The 23,836-nt window shown below is 41.9% G+C and overlaps 1 protein-coding gene and 3 non-coding genes across 6 annotated transcripts; all 4 read right to left on the bottom strand.

Annotated features, from left to right (window-relative positions):
* Nucleotides 1–2,086: 2,086 nt before the first annotated feature.
* Nucleotides 2,087–2,157, bottom strand: trnak-cuu. The gene has a single exon. It is a non-coding gene; the product is annotated as a tRNA-Lys (tRNA).
* A 1,127-nt stretch (nt 2,158–3,284) lies between these two features.
* Nucleotides 3,285–3,357, bottom strand: trnak-cuu. Its single transcript has one exon. It is a non-coding gene; the product is annotated as a tRNA-Lys (tRNA).
* A 1,576-nt stretch (nt 3,358–4,933) lies between these two features.
* trnak-cuu lies at nt 4,934–5,006 on the bottom strand. The gene has a single exon. It is a non-coding gene; the product is annotated as a tRNA-Lys (tRNA).
* Nucleotides 5,007–6,039: 1,033 nt separating this feature from the next.
* On the bottom strand, nt 6,040–23,427 carry copz2 (COPI coat complex subunit zeta 2). Of its 3 annotated transcripts, XM_041957021.1 has the most exons (10): nt 23,350–23,427; nt 18,441–18,509; nt 17,378–17,462; nt 16,323–16,414; nt 15,224–15,279; nt 14,035–14,112; nt 13,716–13,767; nt 12,682–12,720; nt 11,395–11,427; nt 6,040–7,356 (listed from the first exon to the last, which is right to left on the bottom strand). In XM_041957021.1, exons 1-10 carry the CDS (start codon nt 23,365–23,367, stop codon nt 7,309–7,311), a joined length of 570 nt encoding a protein of 189 aa, XP_041812955.1. In that variant the 5' UTR covers nt 23,368–23,427; the 3' UTR covers nt 6,040–7,308. The 3 variants fall into 3 exon arrangements, with proteins under 3 accessions (XP_041812955.1, XP_041812956.1, XP_041812954.1); XM_041957022.1 differs by lacking the exon at nt 11,395–11,427; XM_041957020.1 differs by lacking the exons at nt 6,040–7,356; nt 11,395–11,427 and adding an exon at nt 11,458–12,509.
* Between the last annotated feature and the right edge of the window lie 409 nt (nt 23,428–23,836).

The following is a 23,836-nucleotide window of genomic DNA, read 5'->3' on the forward strand; positions in this document are numbered from 1 at the left end:
TTACCTTGACTCATCAGCCCTCAAGCCAGAACATTTAGTCATACAGAGAGAGGCCAAATGGAAAAAAGTTACAGTTACCTTAAAATGCCACCCAGAATAACTTTAGAATAGATAAAGAGATATATCTATATACAGCATGTGTATTCACTAATCCTGAAATATGATACTGTATGTCAGCGAGAAGTGGTTTCATGCAGCAACAGCGAGCCTGAAAACAGCTGTAATGTTATATATTGTCATGAAGGAGTTGGTTGGTTGTCTGCAGAGTCGAGCCTGTGGAGATGTGTTTCAACTGTCGCACATTTTCCACCATTTCTCACCTCAGATCAAACAAACCGCAACCAGCTAATAAACAGTACTGTAATTCAATCACTTTATCACTGCTCCCCCAGCAAAATAACAACTCCCTTTGTTTACAGCTGGAGACGCCCCCCCCATCTCTCTCTCTCTCTCTCTCTCTCTCTCTCTCTCTCTCTCTCTCCAGTGCAAGTGCTTGGCCTCTCTATCATTTTCATCCCTCCCACTTTCTCTCTCTCTTTCACACACACACACTGTGGTACTCTCCCATCCACGCTCTTGGTCTTCCCCCTCCCTCCTCTTCCTCTCTCGTCCTCTCTCTCCCCTTCCCTCGCTCAGCCCACATTCAGTGACATCACAACTTAATTATCCAATCACCAGTAGGCCAATCTGTCACTGTCAAAGTGCTGGCCAATCTGCCGCTGTATGATAATTGTCTCTAGCCAATGGCAGCGAGTGTGGCTCTGCTGGTGCAGTATATAAACCAGGCGAGCAGAGACACAGACATGTATTACATCTTGACAGACAGAGCACTTTCCACCAGCTTCCTGTCATACTCAGAAAAAGGAAAGCAGTGCCACTGTCCTGCTAGAAAACAACAAACACGGACTTTATCAACAGAAAGTGTGAGGAGATGTCACACATGGGGTCCCGCCCATGACATTTGATTGACAGGTGGTCTCTGGGAAAGGAAGAGGAAGATGAAGTAGAGGCACAAAAAGAGACAGAAAAATTATACTTTTTATCAAATAATTTCCTCCTCATTGCTGTCATAATGAGTCCTCAGCGAGAGAACTGATCCACATGACACCTCCCCAAACACACACACACACACACACACACACATACTCATGCCTCAGTGTTGACTGCCAAATCAAACAGGGTGAGTAATTTTAAACATGACATGCAAACTGGCCTATAAAAAGCTGGGTTCCCTGTTTGTATATATACACCTGCTCTGGTGAGAGCCACACCATCTGAGAGAGATGATGATGATGATGATTATAATGATGATGATGATGATGAGCTATTTCTGTGTTGAGTCAGCACCAAGTCAAAAGCCAACCATTACACTACAGTCCTCCCACCCCTAGCCATTTTCATTTTCTCACATTTTCTGTATAGTTTCCATTTTCCTGTATTTCTGCAGGGCTCTGTGAAGAGGAATATTAGTGAGGGAGAACAACAAGAGACCTGTAACAACTCTGAAGGCGTTGCCAGAGGCTCAGACTGGCTAGACAATGTCATGATTGGAATATGTACTAATTTTTGACATTTCGTGATTACTTTTGATTAAAGCTCCAAAGAGAGCAAGAAGCCATTATATTAATGTTACGATTACAAATGGGCAGTGAGTGGGATGAGTTGGTGATACGACAGCTGTTGACCACCAGAGGGAGACATGGTAGCCTCTCTTCCCTGCAAAATATCTATCTATCTATCTATCTATCTATCTATCTATCTATCTATCTATCTATCTATCTATCTATCTATCTATCTATCTATCTATCTATCTTCATATTTGTATGCTCAACCAACTTATTTGAAGAACCTGTATTTACAATGAATATCCAATAACATTGACGACAGTGATCATTCATACACAGAGAGGAAGGTTTCAATTATTTGATATGCCTTCTTAAAGGGGCTTATTTAATTATGAATTAAATACAAGATCATTGTCTTCAACAGTAGCAGAGGACACTCTATTGTTTTCATGAAGGAATAAATAACGGTGTCAGAGTCAAGAAGCTTTCCATTAAAACCTACTTTTCCTATGAAAAGCTTTCGCCCAACGTGGGGCTCGAACCCACGACCCTGAGATTAAGAGTCTCATGCTACCGACTGAGCTAGCCGGGCGAGAATTGTGCCCTCTGGTGGTCATTCAAGAAATTGTTCATGTATCACCAAGTTGGCTGTGACTACACAGACCCTGCCCTCTGCCTGTGCTTTTATTTTGCTCTGTTTGAGATGTGCTTGGGGGTCAACCTTTGGACAGAATGTGAGGGTTGCAGGTGGTACACTGGGCCCTGTTAAGGCAACTGGGGTCAGGGGACGTGTGCTTCTGGTGGAGGAGTTGCCAAATTTGACCCAACAAACCAAACTCATTTTATCTTCAATGAAAATCAACATCACATTTTGTTTAGACGTTAAACCAGTGGGGTTGAAAGACTAATGCTACAACTTGCATGCTGTCAGCATCAGAGCCCCAGTTGGTTTTCTCTACGCACCCATTTAAAGGTGTCCTCCTGCCCTCTTCTTGTTTTATCCAGTGAATCTTCTACTGCAGTTAAATTTTGTCAGTTCAAATCCAAAACTGCAACAAAAACACTGTGGAAAAAATGCAGACCCCCTGCAGGATGGACACAATCCCAGGAGAGGAGAGATGTGAGTGGAGTACAGTCAGGCCTCACAGCAGAGTATTTTTAAACTAAACTGAAACATCATTAGTTGGTACATTTCATTACAATGATTGCTGGAAGGGAGACTTTATTAATGTTATAATGTTAATGTTAATGTTATGCTATGACAAGTCAAAATGTCTAACTTGCATTTTATTCTCACAGCACTAATTAATGAGAAGGCGTGTTAAGGAAGATGCAGTTAATGTTTTTGAACAATATTTAATAAAATTCTATAGTCGACCTTCCTTATGTTAGTGGTTAGCTGTTATTGAAAATGCAATGATTCATTGATTGAGAGTAGACATTTAGACAAGACTGTATCAATGAATCATGGTTATTTGTGAAAATGTAGCCTAGGTTTATAAGCACAAATAATAAATATGCTATGATATCATGTGTGTTTAATATAATGTCTGTAAAATATCGCCTATGAATACAGTACATGTAAGCCATATGACATATTGCTGATAGGATACGTTAGATACGACAGGCTTCGCTCCAAGGGAGAGTTGGATTTCTGATTTCCTTCAAAATTACTAACGTTTTCGTGTTTTTCAGCGTGTTGTATTCATCAAAACGTGTCGCCCAACGTGGGGCTCGAACCCACGACCCTGAGATTAAGAGTCTCATGCTCTACCGACTGAGCTAGCCGGGCTGTGCCACATTGTAATTATAGGGGCTCACCGCTGGGGGCGGAAAGAAAGCAGTTCCTTCTTTGTACAGCTCCATGTCCATCTTTCAGCCGATGGCCAATCGCGGCGCCTCATTTCCATCTTTTCCCCCGGCCAATCGCCGAGCCCCATTTCCATCTTTCGGCGGACGGCCAATCGAGTACCGTCATTTCCATCTTTCCCCCCGGCCAATCGCGGAGCTCCATTTCCATCTTTCAGCCGACGGCCAATCGCGGCGCCTCATTTCCATCTTTTCCCCCGGCCAATCGCGGCTCGGCATTTCCATCTTTCCCCGAGGCCAATCGCTGCCGGCTTTCGCCACCGTACGAAAATAAACCCTTAAACCTCAAGTTTTATCCGCCGACATAAAGAGGTGAGCTGCTGCTGCTGGTGAACTTATTTTTATATTTATTTGATTTTGTGACGAGCTAGCTAGCTTCTTTACGCTGATACGCTACATTACTGTCGTTGCATAACGTTACTGTCTTGGTGCACGTCGGTGCAGAGTGTCGCTGTTAATAACTGCGGAGATTCAGATAAAATCGCATAGAGCGACGCATAATTATAATCCTCTTTTTAGCGTACAATTACAGTCAAGTTGAATTTAGACTTTATACTGGTTTTCCTCCCAGAACAATACATAATCATAATGTTTTATCATACCATTCTACTTTACGTGGCCGGGAGAAAAGATGGAAATAAGGCGCCGCGATTGGCCGTCGGCAATGTTAGAGCATGTTCTCTTGCAGTTCTTGTTATTATCATCATCGTGCTTATGATGATGATAATTGTTATTCATTATTAATCATTATCATTCTTGAAATAGTGAGTGGTCATTCGCAGCTACTGATTGTTCATGTATCGCCAAGTTGGTTGTTGCAATTCCTTATATAGACTGATATAGACTGATTGAAAATGCAATGATTCAGTGGTAGAGAAGAGACATTTAGACAAGACTGTATCAATGAATCATGGTCATGATTCACCCTCCTCACCAAACAGGAGCCACCCCCCTGTCCCCCCACCCAGACCCACCCGGGCACTATTTATTGTTATTTTTAATCTTAAGGCACCATACGTTGTTCTTTTTTTTCACAGCTACTGGGGCAATACACACGTTTTTACATATTATATATATATACGTATATATATATGTATATATATGTATTTGTATTTCGTTTTGTTTTTTCAAATGTTCTCTACCTCTGCTGCTATTTTTCTTCCCGCTGCTTTCACATGCTGCTGTAATGCCCAAATTTCCCTGGCTGGGGATAAATAAAGTTTTATCTTATCTTATCTTATCATATCTTATTTGCGCAAATGTAGCCTAGGTATATAAGCACGAATAATACATATGCTACAATATCATGTATGTTTAATATCGCCCATGCATACATTACCTGTAGGCTGATATATGGCTGATATATTTGTGATGTACCTTAAAAATCGTCTACCTAGGATATGACTGGTTGCGCCCCAGGAGAGAGTTGGATTTCTAATTTTCTTTACCTTACTGGCGTTTTTATGTTCTTCAGGGTGTAAGTATTCACTAAAACCTGCCGCCCAACGTGGGGCTCGAACCCACGACCCTGAGATTAAGAGTCTCATGCTCTACCGACTGAGCTAGCCGGGCTGTGCCACATTGTAATTATGGGGACTGACCGCTGGGGGCGGTGTGACCTCGAAAAAGAAAGCAGCTGCCTTATGGAGGTGTGTGAATGTGTGTGTGAGTAGATCAATCAACGCTTACTTGAGTTATCAATTCAGTCCATTTACTATTGACATACTTTTAACAACTTAGATAACTGGACGTTTTGAGTTTCTTAGTCGAGTATTTCTCTTCCAAATGTTTATTTAACATGAAATGAAATGCCTACACTGCCTGACACCACACGTAAAGAAGAGCTGCTCAAATCAAATAAATAATAAATGTCCATATAAGTTTTCATAAAGGCACCGCACAGCATCGCCTATTTTATAAGTTACTTTTTTACCATCAGACATACAAACTGAATGAAACCGCCAGAACTCCCACTTTGAAACTAAGATTGAAGTGGGGAATAGAGATCATTTCATGTAAAACAATTAATTCGAGACCTACATGTTATGTTTTAGCACTCAATATATTTTCGTTTTCTCGTAATCAGCCAAACTAATTTCTAATCAATACGAGACTGTGAAATGGTACTAATTGTATGAAATTCAATTAATTGAAAGTTTCAATGATAAATAAATCAATCTAACCTGCATCCACTGTTCTTATCTCTGCTGCTCCGTTTTAAAGTTTTATTGTCTCATCTGATTTCATGGATTTGAGGATGTTTAGGGATTGGTTGCAGAAGAATAAGGCAGCCAACCAATCACCTTGCTTGAATAAAACCAGAACGAACCATTGGCTGGGGAGTCCGGGCACATGTCTCCTGACGTCACTTGGCTTCTACCAATGACATCTGTAACCACACCCACGGCTGTGGAGCTTATGTCTATTCATTAGGATGGCAGATCTGCCCGGTGATTGGATGACAGACGCACAGAGGCCAAGTGAAGGGTACCTGTGATATTGATGCTCGGTTTACTACATTTTAGCAGAAAACTCTTGTTTAATAATAAAACGAAGAAATAAACAAAAACAACAGAAGCATTAAATAATGAAGAATACGTTCAGGAATAAGAAGATACTTTGAATCAGCACAAATATACAGTTTTATTTTCAGTCTCACAATGGACAAATGTCCAAATCAGACAAAATGGCAGTTTGTTTCAACAACATCCAAATGTAAACAAAATAATTACTTTGTCTTTGGCTTTTTTTCATCTTTTCAACTACGAAAATATTTAATATCTCTGAACATATTTAACTCTGAGAAAATAGGCGTTATTCTTGAGAACTCTGGCCACAACATTAAGAGCGGTGTCTCATTTCAAGATGTATATGTGCAGATATTTCTTTTCCTTCTTGAGGGGAATGCATTTTAAGGAAGATAGAGGTTTAAGTGACAGTGAAACTGTAACATATTGCCTCTAACACAGTGCTGACATTTGTTTAGTGTCAGAGCATCATTACATTCTTTTCCACATTTGTGTCGTTCAAGGAACACAACGACTTTCATCAAAATGAGCCATTCAGTGCAGAAATGACGTCACTGCGTGTGTGAATTTATGGCTACATGGTTCAAAGGAGAAAACCGTTTTCATGTGCTGTGATATTCAGCTTTTTTAGCTTGAATTTACAGATATTTGCTGCAGTAGTGTTTCCTTCTTGTCTATTTCCAGATGAGCCTCAGACTGATTAGAGAAAACACCTTCCACACTAACTCACAGAGGGTAACAGCTAACGACCAGAGAAGATTTTTCCAAAATAATTATGTAACATTTTGGGGAAAAGACCTTCATGTATAAAACAGTAACATTTTTGAATTTAATATATCGACAATATGCAAAACAGCAAGACAACAAATAAATCTGACTGTCATACTCTGTTTTGAGTAAATGAGAGTGGAAGATCCTGCTCCACCAAAATAAAAGTAACAGATCACTGATCACTAATCAGGCTTCCTGTATTTTCCATTGATTAGGATGGTACTTAATAAGCACTCAGTCTCATACAGAGGCACAGTTGGGACTTGAGATACAAGTCTTTACTTTTCATTTCAGTGTTATTTGGCCTGTTAATGATACCGCTACATGGATGTGGACTAACTTCACTCCCCAACCAAATAAATTAATTACATGTCAAACATAGTGTAACAAAATACCATCACACATAGAAACAGAGTCCTATTACAGGCTGGTTAATTGCGATATAAAGCAGCCTTTTGGCCAACAGGCTTGTAGTGACCTTCCCTTTAGTCTGTTACTATAAAAAAAATAGCTTTGGGACTAGAGACGACTCTCTCTCTCTCTTGCTCGAGAATCCTAAATTTGTCTGGTCCAAGTCATTTCAGTATGGACCATTTGATCTGCTCCTTGGCTGACTGCAGAACCTGGAAAACATGAAGAAAGCACACAAAAGTAAATGGAATATGAAGTAATGAAGTAAAAACAGAAAAGCAAGAAGAAGTCAAAACTACAAAACATTAACACTTATGTTGTGTTGTTATGGGTGTGATGGGAGTGAATGGAAACTTCAACACAGGTTCTAATGCATTACAGTGTACAACCTTTTGCACTGTACAATAGGTCAGTGTGCACTAGTGAATGGAGTTTGTGTAGGTATACATGAACTGCATTATAAACACAACTGCACTCAATGGGACTTTAATGGATTACATTACACATAATACCTCATTAACTGTACATGTCATCATTATGACACAGTCATTATGTACAGTTCAACAATAAAAACCTACTTCCTGTTTGATGCAAATTCATGTTCAGCTCAAGTGAGAGAAAAGACAGAAAAACTGAACATATTAGTTTGTTTCCTTTGTTTGCTTAAAGAACTTGTACAGTGTCGCAGTACCCGTATTCAGCCACTAGAGGTCAGACTGAGCCCACGGTCAGACAACTGAGCCATAACTATTCATTCAACTAGTCATGGCCTGCTGTTACACCATAAAAACACAGGCCTGGATTAATTACTGTGAAAGTGCAGCATATTTCCAACAATAGAGTGCTTTCAATAATTCACTTTGGCAAATATTTGCTATGGGTTTTAGAAAATAGTAAAACATATTTCTATAGAAAAAGCAGAAAGGAGCTCTAACATGTTTATTAAAAGCTCAGGAAATACGGGTCGGACTGAATTTGAACATGTTTTTGTCTGCTTGGTCTTTTCAGGAACGACACCAGTTTCCACTGACGTGCTCAATCCCTCCACCTCAATCAAGACGTCATCACTGAGGGTGTTGTTCCTTATTTTAACAACAGGGGGCACATGGAGCTCAGCTAATATTCACTGCAGGGTGGGATCTTGGGAAATGCAGTCAGGTCAGGCCCACACAAAGTTCAACTGCTGCTTTCATCTTACTTACTGTATAACAGGTATATACTGCATTGTAGTATATAGCATTGCTGGCTATAATATGCAGTGCTTCACCCATCGAGGCATGTTTGTTACAGCTTAATATGTAGATATGTACTCAATAGAGATTAGGCAGTACTTTGTAATGTTATTTGACTGCATACTGTGCTGCACCGTACAGTAGCAGAGCAGAGCCTCTGTGAGCTGTGTATTTAATTTGACTTTAAATCAACTGCTGCTATTTTCACACATGAGAACACAGAGGACAGACTCTCAGTTCCTGCTGAGGTAACAGCGGCTGGACGGTATCGATCAACGTCAGTGGTGGAATGTCACAAAGTACAGGAACAATCAAACGTCTGGACACACCTTGTCATTCAATGGCTTTTTAAGTATTTCCCACGTTGTGGACAGCTTTGCACACTGTCATCATTATCTTAAACATGTAAAATGAGCCTGAAACGCCTATCCAAGGCACACCCAAAGTCAACTGAGAGCTGTTCTTGAACCAGTTAGAGTAAATGCAAGGTTTTGGTCTCTTTTGAATGGTAACACTCTGTACTTTTACCCCCAGCAATCACTGCAAGTGCTGCTGCCAATGAGTAATACAAGTTTGAACACACTGAAGGTTTTAATCTCCCCACAAATATTTTTTTTGCAAATAGATGCCTGCAGATGATATATGTGGGACCTATTAGCTGGAAAACAATGGCACCACAGCATGAAGCCTTACCCTCATCCAAGTTCAATAAAAATTCATACGCCTGACCTAAACCCAACTGGGATGGCTTGGGATGAGTTGGACCACAGGGTGAAGGAAAATGTGCTCAGCATATAAGGAACTCCTTCAGGACTGTTGGACAAGCATTCCAGCTGATTAAGATAATGCCAACAGTGTGCAAAGCTGTCATCAGGGCGCCTGTGTGACGAATCTAAGATATTAAACATATTTTGCTTTGTTTACATTCATACATAATTCCTTATAATGTCTAAAAATATAAATAGAAAATGATAAAGACACTACGATTGTGCTTTGTGCTCCACTATCTGACAGCTTTAGAGTTACTTTACAGGTTAAGATTTTACACAAAAAACACGATGATCACGAGAGATAACAGTATAGCACTCACAGGGGGCATCTGTCTGCATTAAAGGATAAGTTTCGTTTTTTACAACCTGGACTTTATTTGTAGCATTAAATACGACCATTTACTCACCCAGACAACTTTGGTGGCATTTGGAGTCGTTTTGAAGAAATTAGCCCCAGAGGAGCGGCGCGTATATCCGTATAATGCGAGTACTCGGGGCATCCATGCGCAGCCTCTATAAACGCATAATCTGCGGCGAAACTCGTTCGTATTCCAATATTTTGTTATGATATGCTGGTGCTATTCCCCTCTGAGCCTGCGGTCGGCTAGTTTAGCTGTAGTTTGGCACAGCTATGGTTCGTTATTGCGTATTCGTAGCCGACCGCCACAGAGTCAGCCGTGTTGTGGCTGGCTGCTCACAGCGCGCGGCGTTCGGTAATGACATCATCCACATCAGAGGTAGTTGTCTAGAGACGCTGGATATTGATAACATGCCACCACGGGCTCAGAGGGGAATAGCACCAGCATATCATAACAAAATATTGGAATATGAACGAGTTTCGCCGCAGATTATGCGTTTATAGAGGCTGCGCATGGATGCCCCGAGTACTCGCATTATACGGATATACGCGCCGCTCCTCTGGGGCTAATTTCTTCAAAACGACTCCAAATGCCACCAACGTTGTCTGGGTGAGTAAATGGTCGTATTTAATGCTACAAATAAGGTCCAGGTTGTAAAAAACGAAAGTTATCCTTTAAGTGTACTTAGGAGTATTTTGCATCATTGCTGCTTTAACTAAGTAAAGGATCTGAATAGTAACTCCACCTCTGCTCAACAAGCCTCCACAGTGCCATAGCCACTGGTTAATGTCATTATTTTGTCTGTCTCTTCATCTCCTGGAGATGATTCTCCCTCAAGCTCACAACCGTCATCAGTGTCATCACTGCCAGTCTTTGTCTGTTGACAAGGTTTAAGAAATGTGCCTCATCCATTTTATATATAAAGGTTATATATATTTTACATATTTTTTTATATAAATAAAGTATATGGAACGGCAGCAAGCAAGGGCCATTTATTCTCCAGAGTTTGTCTTTAAGGCAGTACTACTGTGCGGATTCTGTGATTTTTCCGGGGTACTTGTGTCGCCTGGGAGGAGGCACTGCCTTCCAGACGAAAGTCAGGGAACATCAGACGCCATTGCTCAGCAAAAACCACAGATTACATTCAAGACTGTACGACGACTGGCTGCAGCCGTACTCTGGAAGGTGTGCACTGATACGTAACTCAGCTATTTTTAGGATCTGGAGGGTTCAAGATATGAGTGTAGTGTTTTATCATGCTCTATATTTGAGTCCTGTGTGTGGATGACTTATCTAAAAATACTGACTCAAAAACCTGACCAAAATATTGATAGGTGCTGACCTGACTTGCACCCAAATTCATCCAATTCTTCTATAAGGTATATGGTAAATCCCCTTGCCCAGAGGTGGGTATATCGCAAAAACTTGCACATATGCACCACTGAGACTGTATGATGCATCAGACTTCATCATCCCTGTGGAGACCATGTGTTTTAGCCCAGCCTATAGCAGGGATTCACGACCTTCTCTCAACCTTGGGTCCTGACCTCCAAAACCAAATTCCCAATTTCACGTCAGCCTAATTTTAGAAGTGAGGTAAAACTGGACATAAGAATATAAACCAAGTGAGTTCTTTGCGTAATAAAAATGCACTTTCGTATTTGCAGCTTTTATTTGACGTTTTGTGTGACACGTACACAATTGTGGAAGAAATGCAGCTCTAAAAATTCCCCTGACCTTTAAACAGTTCAAATACCTTTGACAGGCAGTGCAGCATTGATTATGTAATGTTATGGCAGAGTGTTATCACAGCGTGTGGTGTGCAGTGAAACAGTAGAAAAAGCTTTTTAGTGCGGTGTAAGGCTGTGGTGAAGTTAGTAGAGACTTACGTTAGTGGTGAGAGCCAGTTTCTCTGTTATGTGCTGTCAGGGTCACAGCAACAGAAAAAGAAAAGCTTAGGGCATGAGTACACACACACACACACACACACACACACATATATAAAAAAAACACTCCTCTACAAGCAAGCAAGCACAGGAACATGTCCACACACATGTTGCTGCACACAAGCAGAAAGACATGACAGCAGTTAAAGACAGAAGAAAGCATATCAGAGAAAATGATGGAAATGACCAGCACTGTTTCAGTGATGGAATGCTATCAAACTGGATTAAGTGTTTATGGCTAAACAGCGCTCTGATCAATGACAGAGTTTCCATCTGCTCAGTACTTACAGAGCGCTTTACAGGATCTTAATTGCCAACTATCCATTTATTTATCCATCAATCCATTCATTCACAGCTGAGCCTATTAGTGCTGGCTGGTGCACTGGAGACGAAGCCAGGCTAGCTGCTGCCTTAGCACGCGTGGTGAGCTAAAGCATTAGCATGCAGCCTGTTGAATCAGCAGCCAGAATGTCAACCTGCTACCGATCACTCTGTCAGAGATCAATCAGCTTTCTGCCACGAGGTGGGCGTGTTTCTCTGATTAAACAGGGCGTCTGCCAGACTGTAAGCTAATGGTGTCAGAGAGGAGCAAGGTTTACATGTTAGTAACGGTGCAGAGAAGACGTGAACGCGTGGTGTTCGCAGCCAGACTGTATCTGCATTCATCTGTGAGTTTATGTCACCATTTCATCAGTAGTGACTGAATGCACCCATTTAGTTTGTTCCCGTTCTGCTTTGGTCTCAACTTCCTGTTCACATTACAAGCAAGACAAAACTAGACTCTCTCAGTTCAGATCGGGCCACGCGAGGCCTGACACTCCCCCGTCCGGCGTAGATACTGGATTAAAGTAAAGTTGAACAGGAAACATGCTTATTTGCTTTCTTGCTGAGAGTTAGATGAGAGGATTGATACTGTTCTCCTGTCTCTACTGTGAATATGCGGCCGGGGCCAGCAGCCAGTTAGCTTAGCTCAGCGCCTGGAAGACTAGAAACAGGGCGAAACGGCTAGCACGGCCGTGCATTTCCACTTTAGTTAAGTATCGCAGCAGACGATGTTCCTGCGAAACAAAAGGTACATAAAGTATTGCTATGTATGTCTTTCTGTACATGTGTGTATTTGCGTGTCTATGTGCGTGTGTAAGTGCACTTATCATGTGTCATTCATTCATATGCATGTTTGTACAGCTCTATCAGCATATGTGTGTGTGTGTGTGTGTGTGTGTGTGTTACCTGGGCCACGCTTTGTTCAGATAATGGGTTTTCATCCGCCTGTAAAACAAAATGACATCATTGTGGGATTGGAAAAATGGAAAATTTGTGCAAAGTACTTGACACACACGCACACACACGCACACACACACACACACACACACACACACACAATACAAAAGCCGAGCAGTGCAAACACCATTAGCTCTGTAGACACACCATTACATACTGTGGATCAGTGACATTCAAAGCGCGTTTGTTAACAGCTCAGCCAATCACAACTCGTATTAGGATTTAAAGCTATGCTAGTGGCGAGGCTCTAATGGTTGGTCTGTTGGTCTGTCCACCTGTTTCATCCAAATTGAAAAGAACTGAAGGGATCGCCATGATGTTTTGCAGACAATCATGATCCTCAGAGGACAGAGCAGAATGGGTTTGGTGATCCTCTGACTTTTCCTCACGTGACACCAGCAGATCAAAGTTTTCAAACGTAGAGAAATGCCAGCCTCACTCTCACTTGCTCTCTGTTAGTCAGCATGCACTCTCACCATGAATTTACCTCATCTGTCTCGCCCGTCCCTCCTTCGTCCCTTCACTGCCTCCATCTCTCTCTCTCTCTCTCTATCATTCATTCTCTCTCTCTCTCTCCACTTCACTGTCTTTCTCTTGCTCTCTCTCTGTCTCTCACCCTCTGTCTGTCTGTCTGTCTGTCTGTCTACAGCAGCTGGCTCTTGTCTGTTTGTCCCTCTAGGTTACCAGTGATGTAATCAAACAGGACGAAGCCATAGGCTGCCTCTGACATTAGCTGACATCAATCAAGAGAAGAGAGACAGAGAGAGGGAGAGAGAGAGAGGTGAAGCAGGTAAGAGTCGGCAAGAAGCTGATGAGAAAAGCTGTGGGAGGCTACAGTAGGAATCTTAATGTGGTCTTCCTCAACTGGCCAAACAGCTGCTCTATGTTTTTACAATACAACATTTCTTTTCCATTTCATAGTCCAATGATTCAAATCAGTAAATAAACTGATATGAATTGAAAATGACTGACAGTCATCTTACCCTGTAGTTGACCTTCTGTAGGACCTGCTGGGGGTCACTCTCTAGAATAACCCTGGCAACAGAATAAAGCAACCAATCAGAACTAAACAGCACAAGCAGGACTGGGAGTATTTATGGGCTTATTTTCTGAGACAAAACGATTATTCCAAAAAATGAATGACAGATTCATCAACATTTAGAGTAACTGTAAGCTAGCTCAAATGTTGGCTAGTTGGAACGGACAGTAAATAAAAGGTTTGTGTTGCAGTTGATTTTATTGATGGATAAAATTGCACATGTTGTTCTTTAAATCTGACCTCTGACATAATTTCTCTCTTACCCTCCATCGATGATTTCATCCACAACCAGGAACACTCCCTCCATGTTGTCCAGTAAACACCTACGCTCCACATTTTTCCTGCAGAAAAAAACACTATAATTAGCCAAAGGAACAATTTTGACATTTGGGGAAATGTTGTTATTTGCTTTCTTGTTACAAATTAGATGAGAAGATCGATCCTTTAGAACAGGAGACGGTTAGCTTAGCATAAAGACTGGAAACAAAGGGAAAAAGCTAGCCTGGCTAGCCATACATACAACACAGACAAGACAAGACAGTGATATCGATCTACTCAAGTCACTCTCAGAAAGCCAAACTGTCAAACTGTTCCTTTAGTATCAGTCAATTCATCATGTCCTCTATGAATTAAACTCTATTCAAATTGAGATTCTAATTTAACGGGTCTGATAGGCAGGACGCAGTGACATGTGTTTAAGAATATGTAAAGAATATACTATGTGGTCGCGACTGGTCAAACATTATGAACAGGTCTGCACAGAGAGCAAGTTTCAAATACACACAGCCTTCAGCAGCTTCTCTCATTTTACACTGTTCAGCTCAATTTGGGACATTTGCATATTGCACTGTGCAACTTAGAATAGCCTCATACTCTTTCATACTCTATAATAATATAATCTCTCCATGTCTCTGTCGCTCACACTCTGCATTACTACTGCATCGGTTCCCATAGCAACCACATTAGCCGCTGTTTGGCTGATAATGTTGCAGTCAACAGTGAGGGATCCTGGTGTGCAACACGCTGACACACACAGACAGCTTTGAAAACTAATCGAGGCGCTTTCTAAAATGTTAAATAAATGTCTAAAAATGAGGACTAGGTGTCATCGTGTCGTCATTCAGCTGCCTTGCTGGTAAAAAAATCAGTTCAGGAAAATCGACACCAAGACTGATTATCTCTCTGAGAGGCTCTGGTGGAGGGATGGCAGTGCCACTGTGGAGATTAGATACATTAGAATGCTTTAATATCATGATAGTGCATGTGCATGGAGAACATGTCAATGTCACAACACACACAACTGATGCTGTCACATATCAGAGAGCATTTTTCATTGAGAGGCATTCTGGAGAGCAAGAGTGTCTGTGTAAGGGCTGCCCTATTTTCTATCCTTCAGGAATGCATTCACTCACTCATTCATTCGCCTCCATTCGACTCTGTGAGAAAACGTACCTGAGGATCTGACTGAGGGACTCAAACAGGCAGTTCAGCACTGACATCAGCATTAACTAGACAGGAAAAAGCAAAAAAACAAGAAACGGGAGGAGGCAGTTTGAGATAGTAGCTCTTGATTTGTAACGTTTGTGTGTGCAAAGTTCAAGAACAACCTAAAATAATTAATTAAGATGGCTAACATGCTAGCAAATAATTGCCTTTTTACATACCAACACAGACAGTCTTGTTTCTGTGCACTTAAGGAATTCAAGTCTAATACTCGCAATCCTTGTAGCTCTATTTTGGTCTGCACCAACTCCTGAGGGAGATATCTGTATTTAGCTGCTAAATGCTGCAAAAATGTTCACCAGCTCGGCACTGTAACCATGTCTGTCTGCTGTTGTGCAGGTAGTTTTAGGTTTCTGGTGAAAAAAGCTGCCTTTAAGAATGCCTACATAGATGAAGCTGCTTCGAGGTGTTTTTGCGGGCTAGAAAAGCCCCAACACTTTTCTCTTTGAGCTGCATTTAGAATCACTGTCGGGCTACTTTAAGTCACATTTTCAGTTCCCCTAATCTCATGTAGGAAGAGCTCAGTGAATCAAACTGCTGGACTAACTGCAACTTCAAGATCCTCAGGCAGCTGTTTGATCGCTCACAGGTTTATAAATGCCACCTGTACAGGTAAAAACAAGCCTCCAGGCATTAGTTAACAACTTTTCTGACCAAGTTTAAAGCATATTTAAAAGGTTTACTCCCAATTTGGGATAAATTAATTAAAGATTAATAAAGGACTTCAGTATATTGAGGGGTTTTAATGGGCTTTCAGCATGGATTGTGGATATTAAGTGATGACATTATAGGTAGCTCTTAATTTGGACCCCAGTTCTTCACATAGTGGATTTCATGCTCAATTCATGCATCTTGTAAATTTTAAGCAGTGTTTTAAACGTTAAAATTGTTTAATCCCCCGCTGAGAATACTCCCCAGCAAACACACTATTTCCTCCAGTTGGAGTGTTTGCTGAAAACTAGTGATCAGCTGCTTCATTTTATTTTATTTATTTGATAATTTTCTGTAAAAGTTATTGTTTTGGCAGAGAAAGCTAAATTTACCCTACCTCGTTCTCCTGAGCGCTTCCCACCACATAGAAGAAGAGATCAATACTGCTCTTATAGACAATGGTCATCCCCTCCAGGAAAGCTATCTCATCTACAGAGAGAAGGAGGAGACGGATGGGTTAGGGATAAAAGGAAGGACAGGCTTACCTCTCTTTTATTCACATAATGACTTTATTTATTTTATTTCCCTTCTAAAGACAGAATCCAAAGGTACACTGAATGGAACAACAGCCAGTAAACAATGACAAAGAGTTATAGCACGCTTCATTCCTTTGGGGACGTTAGAGGAAAAGAAGAAAAAAAGATGTGGAAACAAATAAGCAGAAAAGAGAAAAAGATGATGAAAGAAATAGGAAAAATTGATGAATGGGGAAGGGGAAAGGAGGGAGGAGAGAGGCTGAGGAAGAGGGACAGACGGGGATAAAGAAAGGCCAGGAGGAGAGAAGAAAAAAGAAAGGGAGCAGAGGTTGGAGGACGGAGGGAGGGAAGGAGACAAGGAAAGGTGAGGGAGTGAAGGGATGCTTTAAGGAAGGGAAGAGCAGGACAAAGAGAGGATGAGGTGGGAGGGAAGGTGAGGGGATATAGCATGACATGGGAGAAGAGAGAGAAGAAAGAAGAGGAGAAAAGGAGGAATGAAGGAGGAGTTTAGAACAAAAGCAGGAATATACTGGCTGTGTGATAAGGAGAACAGGGCAGAGACTCAGGTGTCAGCCACATGAAACTCAGAATCCTGCTTCTCCTCAAAATTACATTTGAAACACATCCATCATGTTTCTCTGAACAGACGAATAACTGCTGGTTAGTAAAAAGTTAGTAGAAAATCCAAAGTCACCACAGTTTGGCACTAACATGGTACAGCATGGTTTGGCTCCATAGAAGCAGCCCAGCTATTGTAAGAAAAGCTTCAGGCTGGTATCATGTACAAGCGTTGGGCTGCTAGACGGCAGAATGCGTGACAGATGACACCGGAGACGTGTGTGAGTGTGCGGCACAATGCAGAGGGAGGGCCACGTCCAGCCGACAGAAGGACGCACACAAACACAGAGGAACTCACTGTCGGCTTTGTGCGTCTTGTTGAAAACATTCTTCTCAAAGTTCTTCTGGTCCTTCATGGAGGGGTACAGCTCACGGTCATAGTACTGAAACAGACACACACAGGACGGGAAACAGTGGATGAACTTGGGCACTAACCCTGCTGGGGTACGGGTTTCATGCCCTTTGAGGCTACTGATGCTCAACATATAAGAACAGATGGTGCTGTAGGCAGGTGAGCATACAGTTTCCTATAAACGTACCATGGGACCATACCAGCAGTTTTGCATGTTGTAGTTTGCAAGTTATAATCTTTACAATTATCATAAAATAAAACACTTTTTTGAGTTTTGTAACTATTTGTAGTCTGCATCCTATCAGCAATAGTCATTCCATGAATTTACATTTTGTTTGTATTGTCAGTGGTGGAATCTGCTATTCCCTTCCTGCATTCAAAGTGCCTTCACACACATAAGGGATTAAACAGGAAACCATGCAGGATGTAATCCAGATTTACTCTTTATAATTTGGGTGGGTGGTGTAGATCTGGGTACTACAGACACAACAAACCCTTCTCTGACTATAATCTCACTGATGTCGGCCTCACTGCTCACTCTCCTACAGCCGGATCAGACCTGGACTAAAGGGAGCGCCGCTGATTTTACACACTAAAGGCTGTTACAGGTGTTGGGTTTTATAAAGACTTTTGGGGCTTCAGAGGCAGCTGTGTGAAGTCTGATAAACTGCCTCAAGTGATGTCACTTGAGTCACAGTCGGTTGGGTTTGAAAATGAAAAACATTCTCGGGGTGTGGAGTTAGAAAGAAGTGAGTTTACCAATGGCTCAAGGCTACAGTCAAGTTGCATTCTGGGAAATGTCGGCTCCAGGTTTTGACAAGGAAATAGAACCCATGGAATAACAGACATGATATCTATGGATGTGCTGCACTGATTTGATCATTTAAAATGGTCCATCATGCATCTGACAAGGAGTGCAATGAAAAATCCTAGTAAGTGCAGTAAGATGAAGGTACTGTGCAGCCAATAGGCTAAATGTGACATCCCTGGTACGGTCCTTTAACTTTACCTTGGACAGAAGTCTGTTGCCATCATTGTCAAGTATGAAAACAGCTTTCACTGTGTAGAGGGAAGGTTCCTGCAACAATAAACAGAAAGAACGTCTTAAATATTTTAGCTTTGCTGAGTCACCTCAGGGAAACATCTAGGACTGGGAGAGGTCCACTTCATAAAGCCACAGCTACAGTCAAAGCCATTTCTCCCACATCTGGCTAGTGTGTCGTATCAACCTTTACTATCCGGACAGAGCCAGCTTTTCTAGCAACACCCTGCTTTACATTCACTCTGCGCCACACATCCACACACACCCAGTCCAAACACTTCCTACGTTCGACCCCAGGCTGCACTCACAGCTTGTTCTATCTCTGCAGAGTTTCATTTGGTTTCATTCTGATTGTTCATACAGGTTTGTTTTGCACATGTGGAAATGACCAAATGACATTTATTCATTTTTCCATCCGACCGTCCATTCGTCCCCGCGAAGAGTTTTCAGACCCGGGACAAAGTTCTGTTATGCACTGACTAGCATAGATTCACAGTCAGAGTGTATCACAGAACTTAGACCAGGAACTTACAATCTGCTTCCAGTACTGGGAGGAGGAAGATGTAGTCGCATGAGCCACCTCAAACGTACAGTCTCAAGCAAGATACTGGGCTGCCATTGGCTGAACTTTAAGCTATGGTAGATTTCAGAACTGCTTTTCCAAGTTTTTACATGTGGTCTCTCATGTGCTCTCATACTTAAACTCTTCATTTCACATGATCATGCACTTCAGTTAGATATGTCGACCATATTCCATATAACATGTTTTACGTTTCACCTGAATGGTTTGTATAATAGCACATTAGTTTTGCTAGTTGGTTCAGGCAGTTTTGCAACAATTATGGTTAGTAGGTGTAACTAATCCCATGTGAGAACTAGTTGCTGTGGTGTGGTAAAACACTTCCTGTAGCCTCCAAACAGCTGGCTGCTGATTCCTGGTCCTGCCCTGTCCCGCAGCTCTTTACACACCACGATAAACTCACCTAATCACCACAGTGGTTTATTTGAGATCAACATCTTAATGAAGTCTGGCTCAACAGAACAATGTAAAAATTGGCTGCTTGGTTTAAACATAATGATTTTCTCTAGTGTGCATGTTTCTAAGTAGGTCACGGACTCAGACAAAACCGGAGGACCAATTTGGATGTCTAGAGACAGTTCGCTAAAAACAACATCAAAGCTTCTTACAATTCGGACTTGGCATTTGTCTAAACTGCAATTTTGAATAACTTTTGGATTTTTACCACGTTATGGAGAGAGGACATTCTAGGCACTTAGCTCATGCTGTAAAAAAGGATAACAGACAGTAGCCGAGACCTCTTTCAGTTTTTCAAACAATGACAATGAAAAGCATATTATAGGATGTAAAAAAAGACTTTCAGGCTGACATTTTCGCTTCCATCTGTTCTGCTAAACACAACCAGATGACTAACTGTTATTGTATTTTTCAAAAAGTCTATATATTAGAGGAAAACCTTACTTTCCAGCAAGCTTTATGATCTCTCTTAAAACTAACTGAAGTCTAAATTTGGCACAGGCTTGGACGCAACAAAGAATACACTCAAAGGATTTACACAAAAGAGGAAGAAGCGTTGTTCGTCCAGAGGGAATGGAGCAGGATGAATGTCTTTAAAGAACAGTTTGACATTTTGAAGATTACGCTCATTTGTTTTCTTTCCAGCAGTTAAATGCGTAGCTGGAGCCAGCAGCCGTTAGCGTCGTTAAGCACAGAGACTGGAACAGGGTAAAACAGCCAAAAGTCATTTTTTACACTTTGATTTTTGAACAGATTACGCAGACAAGATACAACATGTTAATTAGCGAGCTTTAGAAATGTTGGGAGGTGGATTTTGTTCCCTTTGGAAAGAGGCAGGCTAACAGTTTCCAGTCTTTGTGCTTTCCAGCTGTTAGCATTTACGGGACAGATACGAGAGTGGTATCGAGCGTCTCCTCTAACTCTCAGTAAGAAAACAAATATGTGTATTTCCCAGAATGCCCTTTTACTGCAAACTTTCTGCTCGGGTAGGCTATTGGACTGTAAAATAAAAGAACTGACTCAACTGTTTTATTTCTTTGATATTCGACCTTTGGGATGGATTTTCTAAAAAAAATTTGCATGAATAAAATGTTTTGTACCAGATGACTTAAGTGACAGATTGCTGATTTTCCCATCAGTACATGAATGCAGCATAGTGGTTAAACATGAAAAACTGGAGAATCCTCACATCTGGTTCAAAACCAAGTCCAATCAGTCTTGACATCTAGTTGCTTTTGTCCTGTTTTTTTTAATCAAGGCAATTAATGTTGGTGATTTATGAATTGGGAGCTTTATTCTTCTGTTATACTGAATCGTAGCAGAAAATATGTAAATGTATTGCTCATTAAAGGGAGCACTGAACGTTACTTGATGTGAGGTCTGAGCTTTAAAGTCGCTTTGCTTTCCGCCTGTTGTCACCTGTAGATGATGATTACTTTGTTGTTGTCTGAATACGACTACCCAGCTGTCGTAGGCTTCAGCCAACGGCCTTCAGCTGTTGCTTATTGGCACTGCTTTGAGATTTGCATATAATGAGAAGCTTGAGGAAAAGTTTTGAGCCTGATGAAGATCTGAGACAGGTCAAATCATTATACGGCATCAAAAAAACAGATCCTGCTGGATTTTGTTTGTAGCGGCACCTTTTTATCTGAATAACACACTGATCTCTGATCGGTTTGAAATGTTTTTTTTGTTGTTGAATTAATTTTTGATATTCGATTAGGCTACACACCTTTTAATTTTTCATCCACGCCAATCACACTTTGATTCAAAGACTGCAAAAATAAGCCCTTATGATGTCATCATGTCAGGATTATCTTGACTTGAGCTTGGAAACAAACAAATTACAGCAGAAATCCGACATTAATACCCATAAAAAAAATACCCCATTGAGTTGCATTATGGGAAGAGTAGGATTCAGTGTTTTTAGATCTTGACTCTGGGGAGTCTGGATATCTCAGCTCCTACTGCACAGATTTTGATTCTTTTTTCTCTTCTTTTTTTAATCTGTCCCTTGAGAGTCTCTCAACTTTATGGACAAGCAATACTAAATTGATGAAACACCTTTAAGAAAGATTTTGAGTGCACAACTTTCACTTGTAATGGAATATTTTCTGTGATCAGAAGCGGATTATTGCCCACTGATGCAAATGACACCTGTAGAGAGAGAGACATACACCCAGAAAGAGAGGAGTGGGAGGGGGGGAGGAGGAAGACAGAGACAGGCAGACAGACAGAGCTGACAGCAGGAAAGCAGAACAACACACACGTGCCAAAAAACTCAAAAGAAGTGAAAGGACAGGCAGGAGATTGAGAAAGAGCCGCGGTGGAAGAAGCCTACTCAAATCATTTACTTCACCAGAAGCAGCGAGTTGACGACAAAGTAAAACTTCCACATTCAAAATTGCATATCAGCAAGCGCCATGTACCTTTTCTGAAGAAAGGCCACTGTGGCTACAAGTGGTGAATGCAGGATACTGATAATTGTGAAATCTCAGCGTAACAAGTTCAAAGTCAGCAAATCAGCTCAGTGATGGTGGTTATACAGTTATACAACTTTCAGCACAATAAGCTGAGCTGAGGTGGAGCAGGTTTTAACTCCAGCTGGACAGTTTAATCTATAACCATGTATCACATCTATGAGCTGATCATAGGTTCAGTACGGAAAATATCAGGTTGTGGAGGAACTAGTTGCTACAGCTGTCGGTTAAATGTGGTGGAGAAGAAGTAGCATCCATATAAAATGGAAATACACAAGCCAAACACGTGTTACAATGTCGGGTAGTTTAAGCATTAGTACAGCAACAGGCTGATCATGTGTTTTCTATGTGAATATTACAACGCAAAGTACTTTATGTTGCATACAGGAAATGCATGTGGTGGAGTGAAGAGCACAACGTTTCCCTCTGCAGTGTGAAGAGGAGTACTTTTAAGAAAATGAGTAAATGTACTTAGTTACTTTGCAGCACTGAGAAAGAGTGAAAAAGACAGAGACGTTTGAAGAGCCAGCTGACAGAGAGAGCTGGAGTAAATGTGAGAAGAGACAGAGTGAGGGAGAGAGGGAGAGGCTGAATAAATGGTGCGCGAGGCAAGCGAGGAGGGAGAGAGAGAGAGAGAGAGAGAGAGAGAGAACGGTGGACGTGGCACCTACTCTGCTCTACACGTCAACCGATCTGTGCACAAGCAGACATTTACGCACGGATCCGCTTTGACTTGAGCACACGCTCGCACGCTACTCCTCCTCATGCGTGACACAGACGGGATCGTGGCTCTTCCACAAGTGGTCCCTGCAGGAACCGAACCCTGGGCTTCCAGGCGACGGCAATACTGTCCTGTTGCGCTCTGCACCGGACTCGCTGTGGATAAGTGGATAACAGCTGCGGCTCAACCCCTCTATTGTAATGGAGTTAACTTAACACCCTGATAAGTTGTCGCACTGTGACCAGCGCAGACAATCTGCACTATTTTTACACGCACAGAAGGAAAAAACTGGCTTTTGGACGCGCTGCCTGCATGTGGAACACTGCTCAGATCAGGCCTGCGCGTCCACAATCACACAACATGACGACCACAGCCGGGATCACAGTCACATTCACGAATTCGGGAATAAATACAACCTGTTTCACGTTTCTGAACAGTCTGCAGCCCCTCCTCCTCCCCCCGTCTCCCCCTCCTCTCCAGCTATTGCCCACCACCAAAACTGCCATAATGCAACAAATGTCCGACAGGCTAATAAAAACAGTCCGAAAACAGTCCAGAAACTGCCGCGCACATAGCACTTGTTCATCCCGGCGCTGAACGCGTCGCTTCCCGAGCCGGTGAAGCGGCGGAGAGGCTTACCAGAGACGTGGAGTCCATCGCTGCCGCTGCTGCCGTGCTCGCTCGGTGTGTTGACGTGGACAGCTCTGAGCTGTCACACTGATCGCTGCTGCCTTTTTCCTTTTTTTTTTCTTAACGGAGCCGCCCGGGCGCGCTCACGCTCCCGCAGCAGTCAAGCGGAGAGAACCACAGGAGCCCACAGCAGAGCGCGCTCCCGACACTCCTCCTCTACAGCTCGCTGCCCTATCACAATAAAAGTCCGAGTGCTCCCTCAAAGGCTCTGCTTTAGCCTACAGTTTACAGAGATGAGTTGTGTATATGGTCGTCATGTTTAAGACTGTGATTTTTTCATATTTTCAACAAAAAAAAAAAAAAACATTTCAAAAATCATCAATGAACTGCCTGTTCAGCCAAGTCTGACACAGCTAATCATAATGAGCCTGTTATTAAAAACACATCAGTGAGCCAAACCATTGCTCTGAGTGACGTGTTTCTTCATTATGACGCA

The sequence above is a fragment of the Chelmon rostratus genome, chromosome 17 (assembly GCF_017976325.1).
Source record: "Chelmon rostratus isolate fCheRos1 chromosome 17, fCheRos1.pri, whole genome shotgun sequence".
Taxonomy (NCBI): Eukaryota; Metazoa; Chordata; class Actinopteri; order Chaetodontiformes; family Chaetodontidae; genus Chelmon; species Chelmon rostratus.